Source organism: Triticum dicoccoides, chromosome 5B, assembly GCF_002162155.2.
Source record: "Triticum dicoccoides isolate Atlit2015 ecotype Zavitan chromosome 5B, WEW_v2.0, whole genome shotgun sequence".
NCBI classification, from domain to species: Eukaryota; Viridiplantae; Streptophyta; class Magnoliopsida; order Poales; family Poaceae; genus Triticum; species Triticum dicoccoides.
Window position 1 is genome coordinate 21,703,564 of NC_041389.1, and position 26,473 is coordinate 21,730,036.

General features: G+C 45.0%; 1 protein-coding gene, 1 long non-coding RNA gene and 1 pseudogene across 5 annotated transcripts in view; 2 read left to right on the forward strand and 1 right to left on the reverse strand.

Moving 5' to 3' along the window:
- LOC119307113 overlaps positions 1-5,561 on the reverse strand; it is a 9,843-nt gene extending 4,282 nt beyond the window's left edge. For 2 of the 4 annotated variants that reach the window (XR_005149155.1, XR_005149152.1), the window contains exons 1-6: positions 5,451-5,561; positions 4,898-4,939; positions 4,082-4,136; positions 3,067-3,419; positions 991-2,848; positions 661-851 (exon numbers count right to left, since the gene is read on the reverse strand). This is a non-coding gene — a long non-coding RNA (uncharacterized LOC119307113). The remainder of the gene's footprint in view (positions 1-660; positions 852-990; positions 2,849-3,066; positions 3,420-4,081; positions 4,137-4,897; positions 4,940-5,450) is intronic. The other 2 variants (XR_005149154.1, XR_005149153.1) reach the window with 2 other exon arrangements.
- A 1,826-nt stretch (positions 5,562-7,387) lies between these two features.
- Positions 7,388-10,868, forward strand: LOC119307115 (protein SINE1-like). Its single transcript, XM_037583211.1, has 3 exons — positions 7,388-7,504; positions 8,430-9,775; positions 10,194-10,868. The coding sequence occupies exons 2-3, from the start codon at positions 8,438-8,440 to the stop codon at positions 10,674-10,676; spliced, it is 1,821 nt and encodes a 606-aa protein (XP_037439108.1). The 5' UTR covers positions 7,388-7,504; positions 8,430-8,437; the 3' UTR covers positions 10,677-10,868.
- An 11,290-nt stretch (positions 10,869-22,158) lies between these two features.
- Positions 22,159-25,830, forward strand: LOC119307116 (annotated as a pseudogene).
- The last annotated feature ends 643 nt before the right edge of the window (positions 25,831-26,473 follow it).

The window sequence follows — 26,473 nt, forward strand, 5'->3', positions numbered from 1 at the left end:
ATCATTGTCATCTAATGCATTGCTTGCTATAGGTTTCATTGTCATCTAATCATTCTCAACAGTTTTTTTCACTTTCATGCAGTAAGAAACCAGCAAGAACCGAACTTAGTTTTCTACCATTGTGAAGGGCAAAGTTTAGGAAGCAACTTAATCTTTAAGCTCTCTATTTTTTCATTCCCCCATATGAAATTGTCTCATAATCTAGTTGTATTTTTTCCTGGATGCTATGCTTTCATCGTAGGCCTTTTATTCTTTAGGTAAATTGGAGCTTTATCAAATTATGTATATAACGGGTGATCTTATCGGAAACATAATTTGAGAACTACTGTATAATTCATGTTTTTAGTTGCTGTTTTTTAGGGACAATTATTGAACGGTTTGTGCATAAATATCAGACCATCCAGCCTAACGCAGTGAAGTCACTGCCCTATTAGGAGTAGGAAAAAAATCAGTTCTTCGACCACACAACTGAAGCCTGATTGTACTTCAGTTTACCATCAAATGGCCAGTTAGTAAGGTCTAGTAAGCAATCTAGGCAGACACATACAAAGTTAACATCAAGTGGTTGAGTTAGCAAGATCTAGCAAGCAATCTAGACACGTGACCTACATGGGAAAGAAGAAGACACGGAAGGAAAAGAAAGGCAGTGAGAACCTTTACCTAGACAATTCAGTTCGTTTGCCAGGCCATCGTTGGCTGGGCCAACCTTCGTCTTTCTCCTCCGAGCCAGCACCAAGATGCCCATCTCATCCTGGCCGAGGAACCGCGACCCCGGCAGCTCGCCACTGGCACCAAAACAGCATCTATCCGTCCTGCCAGCGCCTGTCCCGACCATGTAGGCTGCAAGGGGCCTGACAAATAATTTTGTTCCACAAATTCTTGTGTAAACGAACAACACTGAACAAGGATCCCTACAATAGTGTTCCTAGATACCAAAAATGTTATGCTAAACATGCTACTGATTGTGCGAAACTCAAATACAATGCTTACCAACCAATCAATATGCCAAAGTAGTATTTTTTGCATTCCTTCAGGCCAACACAAATTTAGCCCAGGTTTGAAGCCATAGTGTAGTGTCTGAGTAAACCTTGTTGTAATATAAAAAGTGACTACACAAATGTGTTCTGCACAGTGGGATGTTGGTGCATCTGTTGCATCGTTGAAGTGGTCGGTGTACTGACTACTGAGTAGTGCCCAGGTTCTGTAGCTAGTCAACACCAATCATGAGGAACATATAACTTCATGATCCTCATGTACATCAGATAACTTTATCAACGGGCATATCTAGTCATCATTTAAGGACAGAATCAAGAAAGCAGAGGCAAATGCAAGGAGAGAACAAAACCATTACGTCATATTACTGGTCGAATATAACTGAAGCGTAAATCTATTGTCGGGGATAGCTAGCTCCCAGTAAGCAAAGATGATATCAGTTGAAACAATAACTGCTGCTGAAATAACATGTTTTCATGACCAATCTAATTTGCTTGTAACAAAAAAATCTATGTCTTATCTTATATAAGAAGTAAATCTACACCAGCAACCAACAGAACAGGGGAAGAATGGAAATTTCGTAGGAGAAATTGTGTTGGTCATTGCTATAGCTGCAAGTTGATGAACTAAAATATTCTCCAACTCAAGGGAGGCACCACCGTACATGTAAGCTATATAGTAACTATCTTCTCTGAACGGGCCGTCGTCATTTATCGTTTACACCATTTTCTAGTTGTTGTTACATTTAAGAAAAACCAAACTAATACTGAAAACACATATGATATTTTAAAAAATAACACATATGAAATTATGAACTAATTTAGAACATTTTTTCATAAGAAAAGGTAAAATAGAGTCATAGGCTATCATATTGTTGCAAGAACACTTTCTGGAAATCAAAATGAAATGAAATAATCATACATCAGTCTCCGCAAGTCTCACATAGACCATCTCATATATGCCAATTTCATGTCAAATAATGAGATCATCATCAAGATATATCTTCCTCATTACAGTGCAAAGTAATAGCCTACCCCAACTTGTTTGGGACTAAAGGCTTTGTTGTTGTTGTATTACAGTGCAAGGTAATCACAAATGGCTGTAAATCAATAGTAATTATGTATAAGCATGCATGAGATCAATACTCAGGCCGTAGTGGAAATTAGTGGTAAATCGATAAACAAAATCTGTATACGCTTGAGAGAAAATTAGAAGTGCATCTAACCATAGCATGTGCAGGTCACATACCAATAATAGAATAGTTGGCGTCGGGAAAATCCACCAGATCTTTAATCAACGGAAAGAAAGCGACCCTCATCCTCTAGTTGTCTGTCATCCTATAACCAGCACTCCATCGTGAATATCAATGCTTCCTTTCATTTCCCAAACCTTCTTCTTTCACATTTTCTTGTAATGATTCCTTTGAACAAATATCTAACCACACATGCTTGTGCCAGTGCTGCTCGCATCATGTTCTCCTGGAATCTAATATGTAGGTCTAAATGTTCCATTACCAAAAAAACTGGACATTGAAGATTTGCATTACCAGTAGCTTACTTATTACTGACATTCATGTGGGATTGGAAGAAAATTCAATTTGCCTTTATTTTAGAAAAGGTTACCTAAATAGTCCTAGGAGACGCAGCAGCCACAGTCCAGGACGTAGCGTCTATGTGTACTGGGCCTTTGGTGCACGACCGCGCGTGTCGGTTGGGGCCTCACATGCTACCCGACACAGTCCTGCACTAACAAACTTTTGATGTTTCCCTCCTCCAAGGTTGTGGACATGAGACAAATTTTTTTTTGTCTTCGACCACTAATCAAGTTTAGAACTGGTCCAACAATTTCGTGAGATCTGAAAGAAAAAGACATGATGCCACATGGAAATATCATGGCCACCGAAGTGTAGCACTTATGAGTTCATGAAACCACTTTCGTGAAGGAAAAGAAGAAGAATACTGCTGGCAGTACATGAAGTAGCAAGCATAATTCAAACAAATAGAGTCATGCTTAGAATTAGGGAGCAAAGATGATTTCAAGAATAAAAGCAAAAATTAACTCAGCAGTGCTCACATTAGTGGTGTTGTACCGCAACATGGATGCACTGCGGAAAGGGATAGGTGCATCCAGCGCCAGCTAGAGGCGGACGGAAGTGAAAGGCACCATGGCATCAAAACAAGGGCTGAGAGGACAAGCGCATGCCTCCGCCTCATCGCTGATCTTAGGCATCCCTGATTTCTCCATTACGCAACCAGGGATAAGTTCTGTCAAATTACAAATCACTATGGCTGGGAGCTGGTGTCACCATGGCTTGTCCAAATCAAGCACTTAGTTCTTCTGGATTGGAAAGACAACAAACTGAATAATTAGTGCAGAATCACCCTGCAAATCAAACATGTTTCTTGTTTCTTCGTGCAACATAAGCCCTGCAAATCAAACATGTCATCAGCTAACTGAACAATTTCCACAAGCACTCTCCATGCCCTACAAATCAAACATGTCATCACATAGATTAGAACAAAATTTGGACTTGTTATTTTTGACACTGTAATACATTTAATCAAGTGATTTCTAGATAAATGTGGAGTTAGGAAACAAAAACTTGACAGTGATTTAGGAAATTGCAAAACATTTGTGCAGCAATATTAACAACAATTCTGGTCCTTTTAGTATCTCCATACACACAAAAACGTGACAACACTATAGACGCTTCATGTGCAATGGAGATAGACAAATTGCCTCCTTTCATAAAGGTCCATTATGGATGAGAAAATTTAAATGGAAGAAATTGAGGTTTTTGAGCTTAGAAAACATGATAAGGAAGCATTCGCATAAATATTTGCAGTAGAAATCATGTATTTGAATACCAATAACTGGTAATGGTTCCACAACAGATGTCCACTTGCAACATTACTACTCTAGCTGTCCGACACATAACCCGGGAGGGAATATAACTCTATTGTAGCATCTACCACATTATATACAGGTGCAATCTGCAAAAACCTAGTGAGTAACCGTGATTATTTTAGGTCTGCCAAACCAAATGCAACCAAGAAAAAATACATTGATGAGATGAATGGCTGCTTACTTCTCCCCGGGTTTAGAGTGTATTCCTTTTAGCATTCTTTAAACTTCTCTGGTAGCTGGAATAGCAAGAGAGAATTATTAGGTAGTAACTTCTTTGAATTTACATAGCAAGGTCGCTGCATTGGAACTACCAATAAGACTGGAACTTCAACATGCACAAAGCTATGATTAGGTTTAAGAAGCAATAGAGCTTCAAATATGACAATATTTCTTAAAAAAGTAATAATTATCACAAAATATTTCACCTCTATGTTCCGACCCCCCCACATTCTTCCATCAAAACCCAACATTCAATAGGATGCCAGTAAAGATAAACCATATGGGAGACATAACATGTGCAGCCACACAAAAACTTTAAGAAGTGCAACCTGTCGAAAACAAAACCCATACAAACATATTTGCACTGGTAAGGAGGTATATAAGTGTGAGAGTCAAATGTCACAACTTGGTAGCTGTGAAAATTCATTTGCAAACCATTTCGTTTGTGGCTATGGAGGTCGTGATGGTCTAGCATAACCACCCCATACAAATGTTGCCCTCCTAACTGATGGATAGTAATTTCCGAACATGTGGTGTAGCATGAATCTAGTAGTATACGCGCGCTTTGCCACGCCGTTTTGTTTCTAACGTTCATAGGTTTGCGAGGTGTGGTAAAAATAGTTTGACCTTTGTAATTTGGCTCATGTACAGTATCTCCCATGATATACCTAAGTGGATGTGAGGAACAATATAGATCGTGCTATTCAATTGACAAATAAAGATACATACAAAAAAAAGATAAGCTATGCAAAATAAGATAAAATGGTTCTCATCTAACCTCAAATAATGCCTGCTCAAATGCAACATTAATCAGCTTATTCTGAAAATGTAAATACATGAAGTCAAGACAACTTGAATCACCAATGGTACTAAAAAGATTTACAGGAAGTAAAGAAACATCGGATAAGCATGCGGCCGTCCTAAAATTTTCTGGAAAATGAGTCAGATCAGATTCGTGAGCAACATACAACAGAAATCAAACCTGCATATTTTGTTCCTCATACTGAGATACATTTTGGTTTCAACAAGTGCTCAATGGGAAAACAAACTCTTTATACTCCATTGATGTACTACAATAGCATTTAAGAAAATTAGAATTATCACAAGTTATCATTTATAGGAGAAGCGACAGTCATATATCTCCAAAATCACTGAACAACAAGATTTGGTCACAAGCAGCTGCAAAATCATTTATAGGAGAAGCAGTACATCATATTGCTATGAAATATCTCCAAAGTCACCCGCCATCACTTCAGGTTGAATAGCATTATCTAAGGTCTATTATAGGCAGAATAATCATGAGGGGCACATGAAGGAAGTAAATTTCTTACATGAACAACAGTCAGCTGGTCCGCGTCTAATGCAAGTCAGTGCAGCCTCTAATCAACATGCTTGAGCGAACATGTTGAGCAAACATACTGTGGAGCACATATATTCATGTCTAGCAAAAAAAAGGTCGATTATAGATTAATCAAGGATCGAGAGGAGCGGATGAAAAAACCTCCAAAAAAAAACCTACGAAAAAAAATCAGTGGAGGTGGGACGAAAAAAAACCGAACGAAAATGGTGGGACGAAAATAAAACCCGGAACGCGACCTACCAACTGAGACATTAGGAATAGAGATAAGCCGGTTCTTCCATTATTGTTTAGACCTTAGGAATTATATTTGCAGGAGAGATCTCTAAGAGATTACATGTGTATAATTATGTAGCCATTACATGTGCAATAATCCTACACCCACACACGAGTTACGCATGTTCGACTCCCCTCCTCCCCTGGTTTTCATTGGGTGGGCCTCTCCATCCCTGTTTTCCAATTATACATCTCACATTTTCCCATCCGTTAAATCCATAGGTTATCTTCCACGGGGGTCTAGCATTACTCTTAGATGTGTATAATTCTATGCATGTATAAATTTCCCCCTTCTATTAGGGTGTATCTCCTATCGACGATGATTTTGAAAACTTTTCCCTATTGCTCGATCCCCCCGTGATTATGGCTCAGACTAACTCAAAGGCGATCACACATTGTTGCATGGTCTTGATTGAGGAGTTGGGGAGGCAGAAGGGTTTAGGGTTGGTTACTTGACGAGTTGTTCGTCGGGTGAGGAGAAAAGCAATGGATCAGCGGGCGTTTGGTTCATAGAAGGTAGATGCCAGTTAGGTGGGAAGCCACAATGAGAGAATTGGGGTTGCATGAGGAGGATCTAGATGATATCATCCTTTTAGTTTACGTGCATATCTGTACTACTAGGGATTCTGTGGTCATGATGGTATGTCGTGGTTTGGTTTGATTTCATACGCTTGTTGGTTTCATGATACTTATGGTGAGTATCATTTTCTGTACGAGAGGATCATGTTAATTATGAAAAGTATAATCGAGCATTGGACGGGAGGATAATATTAATTATGGAGAATATTATTCATTGGAAGGGAAGATCACGTTAATTATGAAGAATATCATTTTTTTAGCGGAAGGATCGCATTAATTATGAAAAGTATCATCGAGCATTGGATGAAAGGATCACGAGAATATGTATGCTTCCGCACTGGCAATTGGTTAGTTCCGAAATTGAGTTGCAGCAAGCATTCATGACCATCGGTTCCAGCGGATGCATCAAACATATGTTCTATCTGTCAATGAGATGCACTATAAACAGAATGAAAAAAAGAAGAAGAAGCAAAAATCAACATTTCATGTTTCAAACAAATTTGGAAAAAGCACGCGCCTACATTGGGATGTATACTACATTTTATGTTTACGAGGAAATACATTTGGGTGTGAGGTACACGAAAATTGACGGACCTTCACAGTGAACAGTTCATGTGCAAAAAATGCATGCTTTTTTATTTCTTTTGTCGCTCAAACATGAATCTATAATCATAAAACTTCACAAGGATGCGCAGTTTTTCTCCAGATCTATTTAAAGTTTAAAAATCAGATTTTTGAATTTTTTTGTTTTTTTTCAAAATCGGAGCATCTCCTTTTCTTTTTTGAGACAAACCAAGAGCAATTTCCGAAACAACACCCTCCTTTTTTTTCGAGAAACCCGAAACAACACCCTCCGTGTTCTTGGGACGGGCTGGGCCCAAACGAGGCCCGCTGACTACCCACACCACCACCCCAGGGGCCCAGTCGGGGACCCAATAAAATTTGGTTCCCGCTCCCCCTCTTCGTCGGCCGGTCCGTTCCCCCACAAAGTCACTGGAAAGAGAAAAAAAGGAAAGAAACAAGAAACCCCACCGGCGCCGCCGCCCCCGCCCGTAACCGCTCCCCGCCCCCCGCCTCCTCCCACCGGAGCAAGCGAGCGGAGGAAGCCCTCCCTCGTCGGCGTTCCCCTCCTTCTCCACGCCTCCACCGGACTCGGGAGGATTCGCCCCGCTGGTGAGCAAGCCCTACCTTTCTTGGATTGCTCCCCCTTCTCTGCCACGCCGCGGACCGCCGAATCCGGCCGCGTGTTCCTTCCGTGATTCCGAACCTAGTTTCCGCCGGTAGGGCTCGGCTCTCCCCGTGGCCCAGGTACACTCGACTAGTCAACCTGTAGCGCGGGTTGCGGTTTGTTTTGGGGGGAAGATTTGGTCGCTCCGTGTAATTAAAATTCCCCCTGTTCTCGAACCGCTGCTACTGGAGATCCGGGCATCCGGTGGAGAGTAGTGAGAACACCACGGCGTCTTTTGACCCAAGACCTCCGACTTGCATCGGGTGGTTTGATTGAAAACCGGGGATTTTCTTTTTTGGGAAGTACTGAAAAGATGGGGGATTTTGCAGGAAGGTACCACACAAGGGTAGCAGCAGTTGCTGCAGATTTGCTGCTGTAATTTATAGTAGCACTCACACAGGTGTTCTTTGAATTTTATGGGGTGTTGTTAATAATATGTTGGAGATTTTCTTTTTTTTCATGTATAGGATGCTTCTCATGATCTCTTTGAACATTATCTCGGAAGCTTGTTTAGAAATAAAAGAGCGCATCTTGTCGGTTTATCGCTCTACATTTCTGCGCTATGTCGGGAACATTTTTATAACACAGAAATGTAGGGATCCTGTCTTCAGCTTGGTAGTTTGTTGTGCATTTCCTTTTATGGGTTGTGGAATCTGTGCTCTCTTTTGCGTTGTATATGCTTTTTGGTAGAATGTGGGTGGTGACGAATCAAGTGAAGCGTTTTCAATAAATGATGTTGTATTTTGGTACTTTGAAATTGAATAGACTATCCTTTGTTGATCAGTTAAGGTTATTCACTTACTTCCACTTCTGGCTTCTGGTTTTACTTTGTATTCATGGATTTTTCTTCTGTTTCATGAATATATCCAGTGTATGCAATGGGGAGGAGTTTAAGAGCGGGACGCCATGCAGAACTGGAAGACTCTGTGGCAGATCCTGTCAGCGAAAAGCAAGCCTTCAGAGGGTGGAAGCAGTATGTGAAAGAACTCAACTCGAACACACTCCCGCCATTTCTCACCCGCCTTTGTGACCCTGACAAGCCATGCTCATACTCTGAGGAGGAGCTCTTATGCGTGTTTGAGACTGCTGCCGAAGTCCATGGCTGCAACATTGTGCCACATATCAGCCAGATCGTTTCAGCCATCATTAGAATCATGTCATCAGTCACAGGGTCCTTGCATAGTGTTGGTTGCTCCAAGGTGATACGCACATTATCGCGCTATGTCATTGATCCCCTGGGAACAGAAGAAGAGAAAAGTGGGATCGTCAGCTCTCTCTGCAGTCCCTTTTCTGGTTGCTTGATGAGCACCAAGGAGAGTGTATCTTCTGGTTCTGCTCTCTGTGTCACTGCACTTATCCAGTCCAACAATTGGCAATTTGCATCTCATGAGTTAGTTAACGACATCTGCTTAAAAGTCTCAGGGGCCTTAGAGGAGGTATGCTGCCAGACCATTTCACACTTAGGCTTAGTGGTTGCTCTATTAGAACAGAACTGGTTGACACTTGAGCCTTATGGGCGGTCTTTGATAAGATCAGGCTTAAGTATATTGGACAAGAGTACTAAAGCAAGCAATTCTCAGATGATCATATCATCCATTCAAATGATACACTCCATCATGAAGACTTTGGATTTGAGCATCATATCTTCTGAGATCAGTAGCATTATCCAAGCTATGGAGCAATTGCGGAATAATCGCATGCCAGAGATCAGCACTCCAGCTTTTCAGGCAGCTGAGACTGCTAATAAACTGTACAAGCAGGAAGAGTGTGGACATGGCAAAAAAATTAGTCCATTGGCAAAATTTCATGATGGAAGACATAGGAGGAGGGGATCATATTCACATTCTGTTATGGATGATGCGGAGATAAGAGACTGCGGTTCGAATGAATCTCTGTACGATGATACACAATCTGTTAATCGGTTCAGAGAGCATGATTCCCAACCTTCAGTGGGGCAATACTCAGGTGTACCTGTAAGTGCACGGGTAAGGAGGCGACTGTTGAGCAATGGTTCTGACAGACCACATCAAATGTCCAGTGATGAGTTTCCTCGCACTATTGTATCTGATTATCGTGATGGTGTCGGTGTGATAGCACAATATGGTTCTGCTGGTCTGCTAGATAAATCAGTGAGGAGGTATTCAGATGTATCAACAAGGATTGCTGATCCATGCCCTATGTGTTTAACACCCCGAACTACTAATCGATGCTCTCAGGTATACATCACATCTTAATTGATTGATGACTTGGTTGCTTTCTCATATGTACGAGCAATTATAGTAACTTTTGGGCTTATCATGTCAAGATATGGTGTCTGAGTTAGCGTTTGTACTCTGTTCTGGAATGGTATCTTTCAAATGATAGGAATAACAAACTTTTTGATGCATGGTACGAAAGGAACTTACTAATTTCATGCGCAAAACAGATATCCTCCACGTATACAAAACAGATCCTCCACATATATGTTTGTAGACTGCTTATGGTATTTCCATTGATGCATTGAAGAACTGTTTCTTAGTGGTTCCACTTTATACATGCTTTTGGTCTGCAGAACGAAATTGCAGAAGCCTGACCTTTTTTTGGTACAAATAAATTTACTGCTCTTTCTCTTTCTCTTTCATGGACTTGTTTCAGATATCAAGGCGAGGAACTTTCTCAGAAGACGTTTGGATGCAGTCAACCCCAAGGAAGCAGCTCCAGTTTCATAGCTCTAGCAGTGAATCAAAAAGAGATACTCACAGATTACCCGACAGCCCATCTCTGAGACGGATACGGCACTGTTCAGGACAATGTACAAATGGTGAAGTTGAGGAAAGGAACGGCTACTGTGATTCTGTTCAGCATGACAGCCAGTGTCATGTACAGAGCAATGATACCTCGATAGAAGATCTGAAGCTACCACCAACCAACAGTGAGCGTTCTGACAGTGCAGGCAAATCTCGAAGCGAAGAATGTCAAGCTCAGAACGAGAAGATGACCAGAGTCAGGAAAAGGAGCAGAAACTGCTCTGGCACCCTACTTTTTCTCCTTGTCTGTGCTGTGGTGATACCGGTTGTTGCGCTCTTGCTAGCTTGGTGGAAGGAGGATCAGAGGGAGCTGTATGTTGTACCCACGTAGTAGCGTCTTTCTGCCCGTATGCAGGTTGTTCTTCGATGTGCGTTGGCTTTGGTGTAGATTGCAAGTTAAAGTGGGGTAAACGTTGAGAAGTTGTGTCGATTTAGTCGAACGATAGACGATAGTGATAGTTTGCTGGATTGTACATTCTGATTGTTGGCATGGATACCATGATAGTTTTGTGTTCAGTGTGAAGCTGAAGCGTAGCACATAATATACCTTTGCTGCATTTTCCGAATTACTCTACTTTATAGCATTTGTTTTACAGAGTATATGAAGCTACTGTCGCAGATACATGAGTGGTATGTAGTATACTATTCACCCAATTTCATTATCATCTGGATACAAGTATCCAATGTAGTACTCCCTCCGTTCCTAAATATTTGTCTTTTTAGAGATTTCAAATGGACTACTACATATGAATGTATATAAACATATTTTAGAGTATAGATTCACTCATTTTGGTCCACATGTAGTCACTTGTTGAAATCTCTAGAAAGACAAATACTCCTTCCGTTCCAAAATAGATGCCCCAACTTTGTACTGACTTTATAAAGTTAGTACAAAGTTGAGTCATCTATTTTGGAACGGAGGGAGTATTTAGGAATAGAGGGAGTCTAAGCTAGATTGACAAGGAAATGCTAATGTTTCTGGAAACTAGTTTTGTCACAACTGCTTCTGGATAAATTTTGGTCCAAACTCCTCACTGTTTTGTTCATAGTCCGTGTGTTCATTGGTTTGTTGTTGCTCTATGAATGAGAACATAATATTAATATTTTTTTGTGTGGTTATTTTTCCCAATAATTCATAGTTGCTGCAAACAGATTCATAAAACCACCATTTTTGTTCCACCAGTAATCCATAGATTAAAAAAGAACAAATTATGTGGTTTTCAGAGTTGGTTTTGTTGTACCCTAGTCTTTCTTTTCTTGCTAGATATTTGGTTAGCTTGTACTTCTTCCATCCGGAATTAGTTGACATTCAAATGGATTTATCTAGATGTATTACTATTATTATTTCAAAAAATATTATGCAGCATGAGAAATCCTGCTGTTTTTGATGAAAAAAGATCATCCACTAGTTGCTAACCAAATAATTAACAAAGCACTCATGAAAATATAACATTTCTTTGTTTTTATTACAAAACACCAAGACAAGCCGTCCAGCTTGATCGTGAACAGCACACCAAGCTAGAGGAACCAAGCAAGCAATCCAGTGCTACTTGCTGCTAGAACTGCACACCAAGCTAGAGGAACCTCGTCGACGCGCTGGCGCTGGCGCTGCTAGAACTGCAAGTCGCCAGCGGTGGAGCTGCAATGGAGCGCTCGCCGATGGTGGAGCTGCAATGGAGTGCTCGCCGGCAGCAACCCCGTGCTCCAATGCAACATTCACATGGGGCGGCTTCCGGTGCCGGCGGCTTTCGAAGCTCGGTGCTGCAATGGAGCTTTCATGTGGCAGGTCCCGTGCTCCGAATGCAGCGCTCGTCGCCGGTGTTACAACACACCGCCAAGGAGGAGAGCAGGGGCGGCGGCGCTCACTGTGCTGTTGCAACTTGCAACACAGCGCACAAGGGCGGCAGGCGGCATTCACGGCCGGTGCTACACTGCACCGCACGCCGGTGGCTACTCTTGCTCAGTTGCAACACTCGCCGACGGCTCTGGATGCTGCATGGCAGCGCTCGCCGACGACTCCGGGTGCTGCACGGCAGCGCTCGCCGGCGACTCCCGATGTGAAGAGATCGAAGCAGAGAGAGGGGGCTGTCTGTGTGATGAGAGGGGAAGACGTGCGCGTGTTGACTGTTCCACCGCTGACAGGAAGGGATCGGACGGACGCGGTCAGTCGGATCGGACGGTCCACGAGGTGGCTTAAAATTTCGTGGCATCACCCGGATGATTCGTAGCATGAGCCTTACGATAAACGTTTTCTTAGTAATTTTGAGAAGTGAAAAAGAAAAACCAGAACTGTTCCCCGACCCCCAAATCTCCAACCCGCCTCCTCCGTTCCAGGCTCTCGTGCCGCCGCCGCCGCCGTCTCCAAGATCCCGCCGCCACCACCTCCCGTCGCCGGTCAGGAGCGTGGACGGGTCAAATCGCCGCTGCTGGACACGCCGCTCGTGGGATGCGCCGGCGGCGCTCGGCGGCAGGGCTCCTCCTCCCCAAGGCCCAGCCATACTTCTCGCGTCGGCAGCCTCCGGTGAGTGCCTCTTTCGGAAAGAAAAAAAAAACACGTTTTCTGTTTTTTTTTTCTTTCGCGAGAGGCACGGTTGTGATTTCGTCAGAGGCATGGGCGTGCCTATTTCGGAAAGGGAAAAAACTCGTGTTCCCCGGTTCGGTTTTTTCGTTTGCATTTTTTGTCCGGTTTTTTCGTGAAAAAAAAGTTTGTCAAAACCTATCAACATGGGAACTAGTTTTGAAGATCTCGACACGAGGAATCCAACGGCGAAAGCGGTTCGAGATTTGGACGCACGGTTAAAGAGATAAAACATTTTGAATAAACGGATGTACGAAAAAAGGGAAAACTCCCAGGTTGCGACAATTGACGCACATGCAGCGCGCCACTTGTCACAACCTGGGGAAGTTGGAGTGTTCTCCGCAAGGAGTACTCCTTAGGGCATGTACAATGGTTGATAAGATAGTCTTATCTTATGCCTTGCATATAATTTAAAGATGGCAAAAGAAATTGTCTACAATGGGTCATCTCTTAGTCTTATCTTCAATAATTAGTTATTCCTAAAAATATGATGAGACATATTGTGCTAAGAGATCATCTCTTGTCTTCTCTTAAATAAGAGAAGACAAGCCTTTTCTTATGGGTTCTTTCTCCTCCACCTCATCATTTATCATATGTGGCAGTCCTAAGATAGCACCATTGTACATACCCTTAACTAGTGATTTCGAAAACTTATATTTATCTCAAGAACACACTGGTTTCTATTAGGGTCGTGCTACCCATTGGCCGGCGGATCTTTTTAAAAAATCCCGCGGCCGTAGATCTGGCACAATCCATTGCAACAAATGGAGTGTTTCAAAACCTTTTGCAATAGAGTTTATGTTGCAGAAACATTTGAACAGAGATTGTGTTGCAGATTATTTTTTTCCCGTCTTCACCTTTCTGCAACATAGATAATGTTGCAAAAAGGACTTCTGCAACATGGATGTTGTTGCGGATTTTTTTGCAATGAAAGATAATGTCGTAGCAGAACCGCCATCGTTGTTGTGACTGTTTTGTAACTACGTCGTTGTTGCAGAAACTTATCAGCGTGCGGCGGCACAGTCGGACACGGAATTTCTGGTGGTGACGTTACATATTTTTTTCCTTTCCATTTTCACTTTTTTGCAACATGGGAGTTGTTGCGCAAGAAATTTTGTAACATGGACGATGTTGCCGAAAACTTTCTCTGCCATGCGTACACGGTCGCACGAAACCTCTAGGAATAGTACTAGATGGACTACAAAACACGTGTCGCAAGGAGGAGGTGACGGACGCCTCGCATGTGGTCCGCCGACAGAAACCAATTACTTCCCTTTCTATTATAGGGCCTCCTATGCGTCGGCTGGATCCGCCGCCTCCGCGGCCATTAGATGAGGTGTCATCCGGTGGCTCAACACAGTCCTCATCATTGCAACAAACTTTGTATTGCAGAAACATTTGTAGCAGAGGTTTTGTTGCAGAAAAGTTTACGACAAAGGTCTTTTACAGAAACATTTGAAACAAAGATTATTTGTAGTTTTTTTTGCAACATAGATGATGTTGCCGGAGGACTTTTCCAACATGAACAATGTTGCGGAATTTTTGTAATGAAAACGTGTCGCGATGTGAATCGAGAAATTTCTATAGCGGAGATAATGTTGCGGGTGTACTTTTGCAACAAGGCCTTTGTTACGGAAAAGTACAAAAAAGCATCACTGGCCGGAGCAACGAAGGAGGCGAGAGGGAAGGCTAGAGCGGAGCTCGGGCGTGCCCCTTGAGCGACGGTCATGGTAGCGAGGCAGCGATGGCGACGCTTGCAGCGGCATGGCATGCGGTGGTCGGGCTGCAGAAGCTGGCCCCTCTCACACCAATGGCGCGACGGACAGATCTCGGCGATGACAGCAGCGCTTGTGCGTTGGGTGCGTGCGGTGGCGCCTTGTCCCGATCTGTAATGGGGGAGGAGATATGCGAGAGAAAGAGGGCCCATAGGCCATGAGTCGATCATGCAAGGTGGCGAACAAATTTTGCGTGATCCGCGGGATGATAACAATCATTTCCCTCTATTATATGCTTCGAGTTATGTGTCTTTTTTTGCAAAAAAAAACTTTCAATCTATTCATCAACTGTCAAAATTGTACATAGGCGGGAAGAACTAGGACGGTGAGGTTCAGGGGGGCGATGGAGGGCATTGCGGGTATGATGAGGAGCCTGAAGCTGTCGGAGGAAGAGAGGAAGGGGGTCAGAATCCGGTCGACGGGGAAGCAGAAGGGTAAGGCGGTGGAGTGCCAGGCAGTGGGAAGGGTGGTTTCGCAGAAGCCGGTGCATCCTGATGCAATTAGCCTTTCTCTGGGAAGGGTTTGGTGCCCAATTAAGGGGATCAATTGCAGGGACGCAGGAGACAATAGATTCGTTTTTACCTTCAAACAAGAATTGGGAAAGAGGAAGGCTCTGGAGGATGGACCATGGATGTTTGATAAGGAGTTGGTAGTGGTGGAGGACTATGATCCAGCAGATTGAGGATTATGACTTCGATGAGATTCCAATATGGGTAAGAATTTTCAACCTGCCCTTGGGCATGATGCACGAGGATTCAGCAGAAGAGATTGGCAATATTATTGGGAGGCTTGTGGAGGTGGATGCGGGTGTGGACGGAAAAGCTATAGGCAAGTTCCTAAGGGTAAAGATCAGAATGAAGATCAACAAACCAATAATGAGGGGCTTTACCCTGGATGATGATAAGGCCGGTGAAGGGGAGAAGAGAAAGAAGAAGATGAACATAGACGGGAAGGAAGAAGAGGATACAGAGGGGTCCTGGTGCCGGTTCGAATATGAGTTTCTCCCCGACTGTTGCTATACCTGCGGTCTCATTGGCCATGTTGCAAAGGAGTGCGCTACCAAGCTCAGCAAAGGAGAGAAAGCCCAGTTTGGTCCGTGGTTGCGAGCGGATATTGGTAGAAGAAGATTCAGATATGAGGAGGAACGTGCTTGGAGGGGGAAAGCAGACAATTCAGGAGGCAGCAGGTTTTATGGTACTGGACGGTCGAGTGGTAGGACGGGCAGCGGAAGTGGAAGTGATAGTTTGAGCTGGAGAAAAGGAGATGAGTTAAATAAGGGCAAGAAAGGAGGAAGACTAGAGGGGGAGGAAGAAGTAACGAGCCCAGTTAAGCTTCTGAAGTACGAGCCATCACGCGGAGGGAACCCAAAAAAGCTGGTTATGGATGAATCCACGGAGCAAAGGAAATCACCGATGAGAGATAATACAGCTCAGACCCAGGTAGTAGTGGAAGGTAGGCAGGAGCCTAGCGTTACTAATGGAGGAGTGCTGCATAAGAATGCTACGGCTGCTGAAATATTACCAGGGAAGCATGATCAATTGGGGCTAGCTCCGGAGCTCGCACAGCCGGGGGGTGGTAAGGGTTCGGCGGACAAAACCAACATCTACAAACCAGCCAAGTTCCATTGGATTCCTAGAAGTGAGGACAAGGAACGAACACCGGGACAGAATTTGGAGAAAATAGTTGGTAGCAAGAGGAGCCATGATGGGGTGGATGGAGGGGTCGTGGGGCCGGAGGAGGAAGCCAAAAGGGGGCGGTTGATGGACGTGGACGTGTCAGGGGTCGGCGAGGGGAGGAAGGAGGAGAGTAGCAACACATACCAGATATCGACCGGGCTGCCGGAGCAGCCCCGCCGGACACAATGAAACTTATCAGCTGGAACTACCGGGGACTCGGGAACGGCCCGGCAGTTCGTTCGCTCCTCGAATTGGGGAGAGTGGAGGATCCCGATGTGCTCTTTTTGGCAGAGACTAGACTTAAGGAGAAGGAATTGGACAAGTTTCGGTGGACACTCGGTCTGACGAGCATGACAGCTTGGAATCCGGTGGGCAGAAGCCGTGGTGTGGCATTGTTTTGGAAGAGAGGGATGGATGTGTCATTACGGTCTTATGGGCGGAGGCACATAGATGTTGATATCACGGAGGAAGATGGTTCGGTTTGGCGCATGACTGGGATATATGGGGAGTCGGCAACGGAGAGGAAGAAGGAGACGTGGAGAACACTCAAGCTACTCAAGCAACAACATCAAAATGGTCGGCCATGGTTGTGCTTGTGTGATTTTAACGAAATTCTTTTCGGGATTGAGAAGGTGGGGGGCGCCGAGCGATCACAGGGAATGATGGGAGGATTTGGGGAGGCGTTGGAGGTTTGCGAGTTGGCGGCTTTGGATTTTGAAGGAGACATTTTCACATGGCGGAACCATAGCAAGGAGTTGAGCACGTATATCTGTGAGAGATTGGATAGAGCCACTGCTAACACGTAGTGGAATACAAAGTTTCCGGAGCATGCAGTGGTAAATGGGGCGCCTCGCCATTCAGATCATCGGCCCATTATTGTCAGCACGACGGGCCTCGATAGGAGTTGGAAGGGAGGAGACAGAGGGTTCTGTTTTGAGGCGAGATGGCTACAAGAGGAAGGATGTGCATAGGTGATCCGGAAGCTTGGGAGAGAAGCTGGGAGGAGAGACATGGTGGAGTAGCTCATGCATTGAAGGAGATAGCGGGGAAGATGAAGGTGTGGGACAAGGAAGTAGTTGGAGCAGTAGAAGGGAGGTTAAGAAAGGCGAAAACAGATTTGGAGCGATGCATGAAAGAAGTAGTGTCGCAAGAGAAGATTGAGGAGGAGGCAAGGCTAAGATGCTTGGTTGATGAGTTAGAGGAGAAGAAGAATACTATGTGGAAGCAAAGAGCGCATGTGTGGTGGTTACTGGAGGGAGATAGAAACACTCGGTTTTTCCATCTCATGGCTTCGGTGCGCAAGAAAGCAAACAAGATTAAGGAGCTAATAAGGGAGGACGGGTCGGTAGTAGAGGAGAAGGATTTAACTAACTATGTTTGTGCATATTTTCAGGAATTATTCACTTCTACAGCCGGCACCCATGTTGATGAACTTATTGCCAAAGTGCAACCCCGAGTGACTGCTGCTATGCTCAATGTACTCAATGCAGAATTTATGCGGGAGGAAGTGAAAGCGGCCCTAGATCACATTGGGGATCTGAAAGCCCCGGGTCCGGATGGCATGCCATCGATAGTATTCAAGAAGCACTGGCATTTTATGGGTGATTATATTGTGGAGGAAGTTCTTGCGGTCTTGAACGGTGGGGCAATTCCGGAGGGATGGAATGATACAGTGGTGGTTCTAATACCCAAGGTAAAAGACCCAAACATAATTAAAGATCTTCACCCAATAAGCTTGTGCAACATTTTGTACAAGTTGGTTTCCAAAGTGTTGGCAAATAGGCTCAAGGTGGTGCTCCCAGAAATCATTTCAGAGAAACAGAGTGTGTTCATACCCGGAAGGTTGATTACAGACAACATGGTAATAGCATATGAAGCTTCTCACTTTCTCAGGCACAAGAAAAATGGGAAGGAAGGGGTAGCCGCGATCAAAGCGGACATGAGCAAGGCATACGATCGTGTGGAGTGGAGATTCCTTGAGGCAATGTTGTGCAAACTTGGCTTCCGCAGGCGATGGGTAGAACTCATCATGAAATGTGTCACAACCGTCCAATACCAAATCAAAGTGAATGGAGTGTTAACAGAATCTTTTGTGCCAACTCGAGGGCTGAGGCAGGGGGATCCTCTCTCCCCTTACCTCTTTGTCATTTGTGCCGAAGGATTGTCCGTGTTATTGCATGAAGCTGAGGAGCAGGGAAGAATCAGTGGCGTCAAGATCTGCCAAAACGCACCCAGTGTCTCACATCTTTTGTTCGCCGATGACTCGGTGATCTTTTTGAAGGCAAAGCAGGAAGAGGCCGCTGCCCTCCATGAGATCTTACAGTTGTATGAGAATTGCTCGGGTCAATGCATCAACCATGAAAAATCGGCCATCATGTTTTCACCCAACACTGATGTGGCCATGGGGGCTCTAGTGAAGGCCGAGGTTCAGATTACCAGTGAGGATTGGAAGGATCGCTACCTTGGGCTTCCTATCCACGTGGGGCGGTCCCGCCGTCGCACCTTTGCGTACATCAAGAGGAGCCTCTGTGAGCGAGTTCATGGATGGCAAGAAAGGCTGCTAGCGAAGAGCGGCAAAGAAACCCTGGTGAAATCCGTGGCGCAGGCGATTCCGACCTTCCCCATGTCGTGTTTTGATCTTACCAAGACTTTTTGCCAAGAGCTAAACACACTCATTGGGAGATTTTGATGGAGTCATCAGGATAAGGAGAATACAATGCATTGGATCAGTTGGGACACTCTGACAAAACCGAAGGCGGTGGGAGGCTTAGGGTTCCGGGACATGCACAACTTCAATCTCGCTATGCTCTCACGCCAAGGTTGGCGCCTCCTCGAAAACCCGGATAGTCTGTGTGGCAGGATCCTCAAAGCCCGATACTTTCCTAAATGCGAGCTCCTGGAAGCGGTGCCAAGAGACGGCATATCATATACGTGGCGCAGTATCTTGACGGACCTAGAGTTGATCAAAAAGGGCTACATATGGAGGATCGGGGATGGCACCAACGTGAACATTTGGTCTGATCCTTGGATACCTCGGGCCTGGTCTCGCCAAATCATCACGCCAAGGGGGCATAGCCTGTTAACCTCGGTTAATGAACTTATTAACCCTCTCATGGGGGTTTGGGACCAGGACCTGGTTAAGGAAACCTTCTGGCCGGATGATGCCAGCCATATCCTCAAGATTCCGCTGCGAGAGGGGGTGGATGATTTCAGAGCCTGGCATTACGATAAGAAAGGCAACCACTCGGTCCGGAGCGCGTACAAGCTTCAGGTCCAGACCGAGAAGGAAGAACGGGGCGGGGTACCGGGGAGCAGCGACATGATGGTTGGCAACCTTGTTAGAAGCCCTGACCAGTCGTGGAAGAGGATCTGGAAGCTGCCATGCCCACGTAAAGTCCAAATGTTTACCTGGAGAATCAAACATGAGTCCTTGGCACTTCGTACAAATCTGTCCCGACGAGGGGTCAAACTGGAGTCCACAAAATGCCTATTTTGTGATAGAGCAGACGAGGATGGAGCTCATTTATTTGTCAAATGCAAATCCTTGAAAGAAGCTTGGAGAGCCATGCAAATGGAGCGATTCCGAGCTGAACTAGAGCAGTTTACGTCCGTGCATGCAATGCAGGACTATCTGTGGGGGCTAGATGAAAAGATGCGAGTGCAAATCCTTACATTCTGGTGGCATTGGTGGAGCAATAGAAATAAAGTCAGAGAGGGAGAACTACCGGTCGAGGTGGCCGAACTGACTAGGCGCGCCATGAGCAACACCTTGGAGTACATGCAGCTATTTACACCGAAAACAAAATCCGTTCCAGATTGCAAATGGTAGCCCCCCACCACATGATAGAGTTAAGATCAACCTCGATGGTGCCTTCACGCCAGGAGAGAACTTTGTGTCATGGGGAGTGGTGATCCGGGATCACACGGGAGAAGTGCTTCTAGCGCGGGCTGGTCGCACAGATGACACCGCTGACCCATTTGCGGCAGAAGTGATTGCCATGTCCCAAGCGATCTCTATGGCTGTTGATGTGGGTGCACTGAGGGCGATCTTTGAGACGGACTCCAAACTCCTCCAGGAAGCGCTAGATTTCACGAAGGCGGATGCATCATCGCATGCGGCCATCATCGAGGATATCAAGTTACAGCTGAAGATGTGGTTTTCCAACCAGTCCATTAACGCATGTCGTCGTAGTGCGAATACTGTCGCTCATGAACTAGCAAAACTTGGTCGCTCGTGTAGCTTCAATGAATGTATCAAGTGGGACTCGCATGTACCGCCCGCTGTGGCTGTTTGTGTTGCGGGTGATTTGCCCGTACACTGTTAATTTATAAAGCTTTGCTTTGCCCTCAAAAAATTGTACATAGAACACCAGAAATAAAAAAATACATCCAGACCTCTAGACCACATAGCGATGACTGCAAGCAGTGGAGCGAGCCGAAGGCGCGCCGCCGTCTTCGGCCCTTCCTCATCGGAGTCGGGCAAACTTTGTTATAGTAGACAGTCAGGAAGTCATCGTGCTAAGGCCTTATAGGACCAGCACACCGGAACATCAACCGCCGGCGATGAAGAGAAGCGTAGATTGAAAGGATCCAACTTGAAGACACATGAACACAGATAGGATCCATGTGGATCCACCGAAGACAATCGTCGACCGAATCGCAACATCTGTCGGAGACAAAACTCCACACGCCCTCCGACGATGCTAGAAACACCACCGAAATTAACGGGGACTAGGCGAGGAGAACCTTATTTCATCTTCAGGGAATCGCCGCCGGGCCGGGCCTAAAAAAGCCCACTGCAGAAAACTGAGGCCCAGACCCTCCCAAGCCCTATCACTGGGCCTACTTTTTAAGCCCAAGCCCGGCCCATCTGGTAAAAAGCCCTAAAAAGCCCTTAGGGCTTAGGGCCGTGGGCCGGGCCTCTTCCTTAAAATTCCAATATGCCAAGCCCAAGCCCGTCCAGGCCCTACTGGTGGGCTCAAAACTCAAGCCCAGGCCCGGCCCATGGGCAAGCCCATCGGGCATAGGCCCTTGATTTTAGGGCCGGGCCTGGGTGGGCCGACAGGGCTGGGCCTGAGATGGCCAGGACTAGGCGTCGCCTCACCTCTCTGGCCAGGACAGGAACCCTAACAAAATTCTAAAAAAGCATGAAAAAATCGAGCCCTCCTACCGGCAAGGACCGAGATCGACCACACCTCCATGGCCCTAACCACAACCATAGAAGACGAGGTAGACCGGCGGTGATACCGGCGGGAGGCACGAGAAACCCTAGCCAACGGGGCCTCTCACATGATTTTGTTTTTCTTGTCCCTCAAATTAGCCGAGAAACAGAGCATCAGCAGCTGCCGCCAGAGTCCGCCGGCTTCCTCAAGCTCGAATCGTCCCCAAAATCGCCGATCCAGTTCTGTCAGCACGCCCAAGCTGCTCCTTCCTCCCGCTGGTGTGTCTCCTCTCCTCGTCGCCCTTCCACCAGTCGCGCTGCTGCTCATCCCCTTCACAGATGCCGCGCCGCGGCAGTTCCTACCCACGGCCACGGCATATGTGGCGGCGCGGCTGGCCAGCTTCCCCTACCGACGACCGCCTCTCTCCCTTGCCAACCCGACGCCCAGAAATTAGATGATGCGGTGGGTTTCGTCGACAGAGGCCATGTCGAGGCCGTAGAGCAGATTTGTTCGGTAGATCAGAAGGACCATCTGCTGGAGCCAGTTTTGAATTGTGCCCTCCATTTGCTATACCAATTTTGGAGGATCATATCCTTCATCTGCTGGAGAATTTTGCGATCTAAGGTACGTACTACTGTATGTTATTTTGTGCTAGTCCTTTTCAATCTCTTTTTGCTGTCATACATACATGCTGTTCGAAGTTGCTAACTCTAGTACAGAGTTTCAAAGACATTATAAGAAAATAGTTTGGTGGTGGAATCCTAACCAACAGAGTTTCAATCACTTTTTGGACAAAAAGAGAATGTTTAGGCCAGCTCCACTACTCTAGAGCGCACTAACTCCCATCACAGTCAGTGCCACAAAATTGTATGAACCACACTTGATTGAATGACTCAGACTTTGACAGCGGTCTCCGCGGGGCATATGGCCAAACATCTCTTTGTAGTATGGCTCTGGTGGATAGCAAATACTAGACGCTGAGCCTGTAGCATACTCCCTTCTCTTCGTTCTTCCGCCATGCATCCCACAACCAATCTCTTGTTCACCACCTTCATCATCGCATAGCTTCATCTTCACAAGTGGTGCATGCACTAGCACCACAACCACAGCATGCCCATGGCGGCGGCTGCATCCCAGCTGAGAGGGCCGCCTTGCTCTCCTTCCACAAAGGCATCACAAGTGATAGCGCTCATGTCCTCGCCTCGTGGCATGGACATGATTGCTGCCAGTGGAGGGGAGTCAGCTGCAGTAACCAAACATGCCATGTCATCAAGCTTCACCTTCGCAATACAAGCCCGGGCCTTTACACCGCTGGTTGGTGTAGTGATGCTAATTCATTGGTCGGCGAGATAAGTCCCTCTCTGCTTTCCTTGAACCATCTACAGCACCTGGATCTTAGCATGAACTGTTTACTAGGACCAAATGGCCATATTCCTCAGTTCTTGGGTTCCATGGAGAACTTGAGATATCTTAACCTCTCTGGCATGACATTTACCGGCAGAGTTCCTTCTCAGCTTGGCAACCTGACTAAGTTGCAGCATCTTGACCTTGGCAAGGGTTATTATTACGGGATGTACTCAACGGACATCAGCTGGTTAACAAACCTACCTTTGCTGCAATACCTTAGCATGAGCACAATAAATCTCTCAAGGATAGCTGACTGGCCTCATACATTGAACATGATTCCATCACTAAGGGTTATCAACCTTGCTGAATGTTTACTTGATACTGCAAGCCAATCACTTCCCCACCTTAACCTCACGAAACTTGAGAAGCTTGATCTGTCCTTGAATAATTTGGACCACTCAATTGCATCAAGTTGGTTTTGGAAAGTGTCGAGCCTCAAATATCTTAGTCTTCAGGGGAATCTCCAAGCGAATTGGTTATTTGGCAAACTTCCTGATGCAATAGGAAACATGACGTCACTCAAAGTCCTTGATGTGTCATTTACCAATTTGAATGAGACTGGAAACCTTAAAAACCTTTGTTGTTTGGAAATTCTTGACCTCTCTGGAAATCTTATGAATGGAGATATAGCAGTGTTGATGGAGGGGTTGCCACGATGTGCATGGGAGAAATTGCAGGAGCTGCATTTCAGGGGAAACAAATTCATGGGGACCCTGCCAAATGTTGTAGGGGAATTCAGCAGCTTAAGAAAGCTTGACCTGGTCAACAACAACCTTGTTGGAGCTATACCACCAGGGCTTATGAATTTGGCGCATTTAACCATCCTTGATTTTAGTGAGAATCAGCTCAATGGAAATGTACCAAGTGAGATTGGTGGCCTTACTGCTTTGACTTATTTGGGCATAGACACCAACAACTTGACTGGAGGTATACCAGCCGAGCTTGGAAAACTGAAGTATTTGGCTACCCTTCATCTCTCAGGCAACAAAATTACTGGACCTATACCACCAGGGCTTATGCATTCAACTAGCTTAACCATCCTAGACCTTTCCAGTAATTACCTTGATGGAAGTGTACCCACTGAATTAGGTTCCCTCGAGAATCTGTTATATCTGGACCTAAGAAACAACAACCTTAGTGGTGTGATCACGGAAGAACACTTTGTAAACCTAAAAAGTTTAAAGATTATAAACTTGTCCTACAACAATTTGAAGATTGTAGTGGATTCAGATTGGTGTTCATCCTTCAAGCTACAGATTGCAGATTTTGCATTGTGCCAAGTGGGTCCTCTTTTTCCAGCCTGGCTTCAACAGCTACATGGAGTCAGTATACTTGACATTTCGAGCACTGGCTTAGCGGACAAGTTTCCTGATTGGTTTTGGTATACATTTTCACAGACAAAATATCTCGACGTCTCTAAGAACCAAATAAATGGTAGCTTGCCAGCACATCTGGATAGCATGGCTTTGGAGGAACTCTACCTAAGTTCAAACCAACTCACCGGCTCAATACCTTCGTTGCTGATAAATATCACTATGTTAGACATCTCCAACAATAACTTTTCAGGAGTAATACCATCAACATTTGAAGCCTCCCGACTTCGAATATTGCTTATCTATTCAAATCGACTTGGTGGGTACATTCCCGAATCAATTTGTAAATTGCAACAGCTACTGTATCTGGATTTGTCGAACAACTTATTAGAAGGTGAAATTCCTCAATGCTTTGGAATCCAAAACATGCAATTTCTTCTACTGGGTAACAACAGTTTATCAGGAAAGTTCCCAGCATTTTTGCAGAATAATACGGCTTTGGAGTTCTTGGATCTTGCATGGAATAAGTTATCTGGAAGATTGCCTCCATGGATAGGAGATCTGGAGAAATTACGTTTGGTACTACTGAGCCACAATGCATTTTCTTATGATATTCCAGTCAACATCACAAGCCTTAAGTATCTTCAATACTTGGATCTATCATGCAACAATTTCTCTGGTACAATACCTTGGCATATGTTGAACCTAACACTTATGACAGAAGTACAGAAGGGATTCATGAGTATGGTAGATTCATATGGTGGACCCACGAACAGCATGACCCAGCCAGGAGCTAGTCACGTCGGAGAAATATTGTTAGTAGTAACAAAAGGACAACAACTTGTATATGGTAGGACACTTATATATTTTGTGAGCATTGATTTATCATGTAACTCTTTGACTGGTGAAATCCCTACAGACATCACTTCCCTTGATGCATTGATGAATTTGAATTTATCATCGAACAAATTAAGTGGACAAATACCAAACATGATTGGGGCCATGCAGTCCCTAGTATCTCTTGACCTCTCTGAGAACAAGCTCTCCGGTGAAATCCCGCCGAGCTTGTCAAGTCTGGCATCATTGGAGGCCTTGAACCTGTCCTACAACAATTTATCTGGAAGGATACCCTCTGGCCGGCAACTTGACACCCTTAATTCGGATAACCCTTCACTTATATACATAGGCAACAGTGGACTTTGTGGGCCTCCTCTCCAAAAGAATTGTCCAGGAAATGATTCTTTCATCCACGGTGATCTCGGAGGCAGCAAGCTAGAGTTTGATCCACTAACCTTTCAATTTGGTCTTGTGCTGGGACTTGTGGTGGGGTTCTGGATGGTGTTTTGTGCACTGTTGTTCAAGAGGACATGGAGAATTGCTTATTTCCGGCTCTTCGACAAGGCGTATGATCAAGTCTATGTAATTGTGGTCGTGAAGTGGGCAAGCTTCGCAAAGAACACAACAGCAGAATAAGCATTTTTTTTTTCTGAAGGAGGCAGTGTCTGTGCTGCAACCAATGAAAAGAGCTCTAGATTATTAACCAGGGCGGGGAAGATCTTAAGCAGCATATGTTATACCCCGTGCCTAGTTTATACCTCTGAATAAAGATGAAGATGTTTAGTTCCTCGGATAGTCTTATGACTTTATTGCTATGTAACTATTGTGGTCTTTGGTACATTGTTTAATTAGCTCGATACATGTAAGACTTCTGTACTGGACTGTAATCATAAGTTTCTTTCCCTGAATTATTTCAACTTTTTTCTGCGAACACAATGAGTTGAGTGCTTTTATTTGTTGCGTGATGGGCTTGTCGTCTGGACGAAATCAACCGTGAAAAATCCTGCAAAACTTCTGTTTATAGGCTTGTACTCTGCAATGTACTACTCCCTTACTTCTGAAGAGTATAATGCATTTTTAGAGCTGCATTTGCTCCTTATCTGGGCTGCATAGTGGGTTTTAATCGGTTGCCTGGAGCATTCAGACTTAATGTACCATGCCCTAAGTTTTCTGCTTGTTCGTAGTACTTGAATATCTTTCTCTTACCATTTGCACAAACCAGTTTATGCGTTGATTGGTTTCAGTCAATTTGGTTTTCTTTGTTAATCAAGTGCTTGTACAGTTGTGATTTTTTGCTGCACTGAAGCATATGAAGAAGAGGTGGCTGAACAGAGTGTAACTGATGCTCGTAAATGGTTTAGAGCATATTACGAATGCTTG

Coding starts and splice junctions, on each gene's coding strand:
- LOC119307115 (XM_037583211.1), top strand. CDS start 8,438: ATGGGGAGGAGTTTAAGAGCGGGACGCCATGCAGAACTGGAAGACTCT. Junction 9,776..10,193: donor CTACTAATCGATGCTCTCAG/GTATACATCACA, acceptor GACTTGTTTCAG/ATATCAAGGCGAGGAACTTT.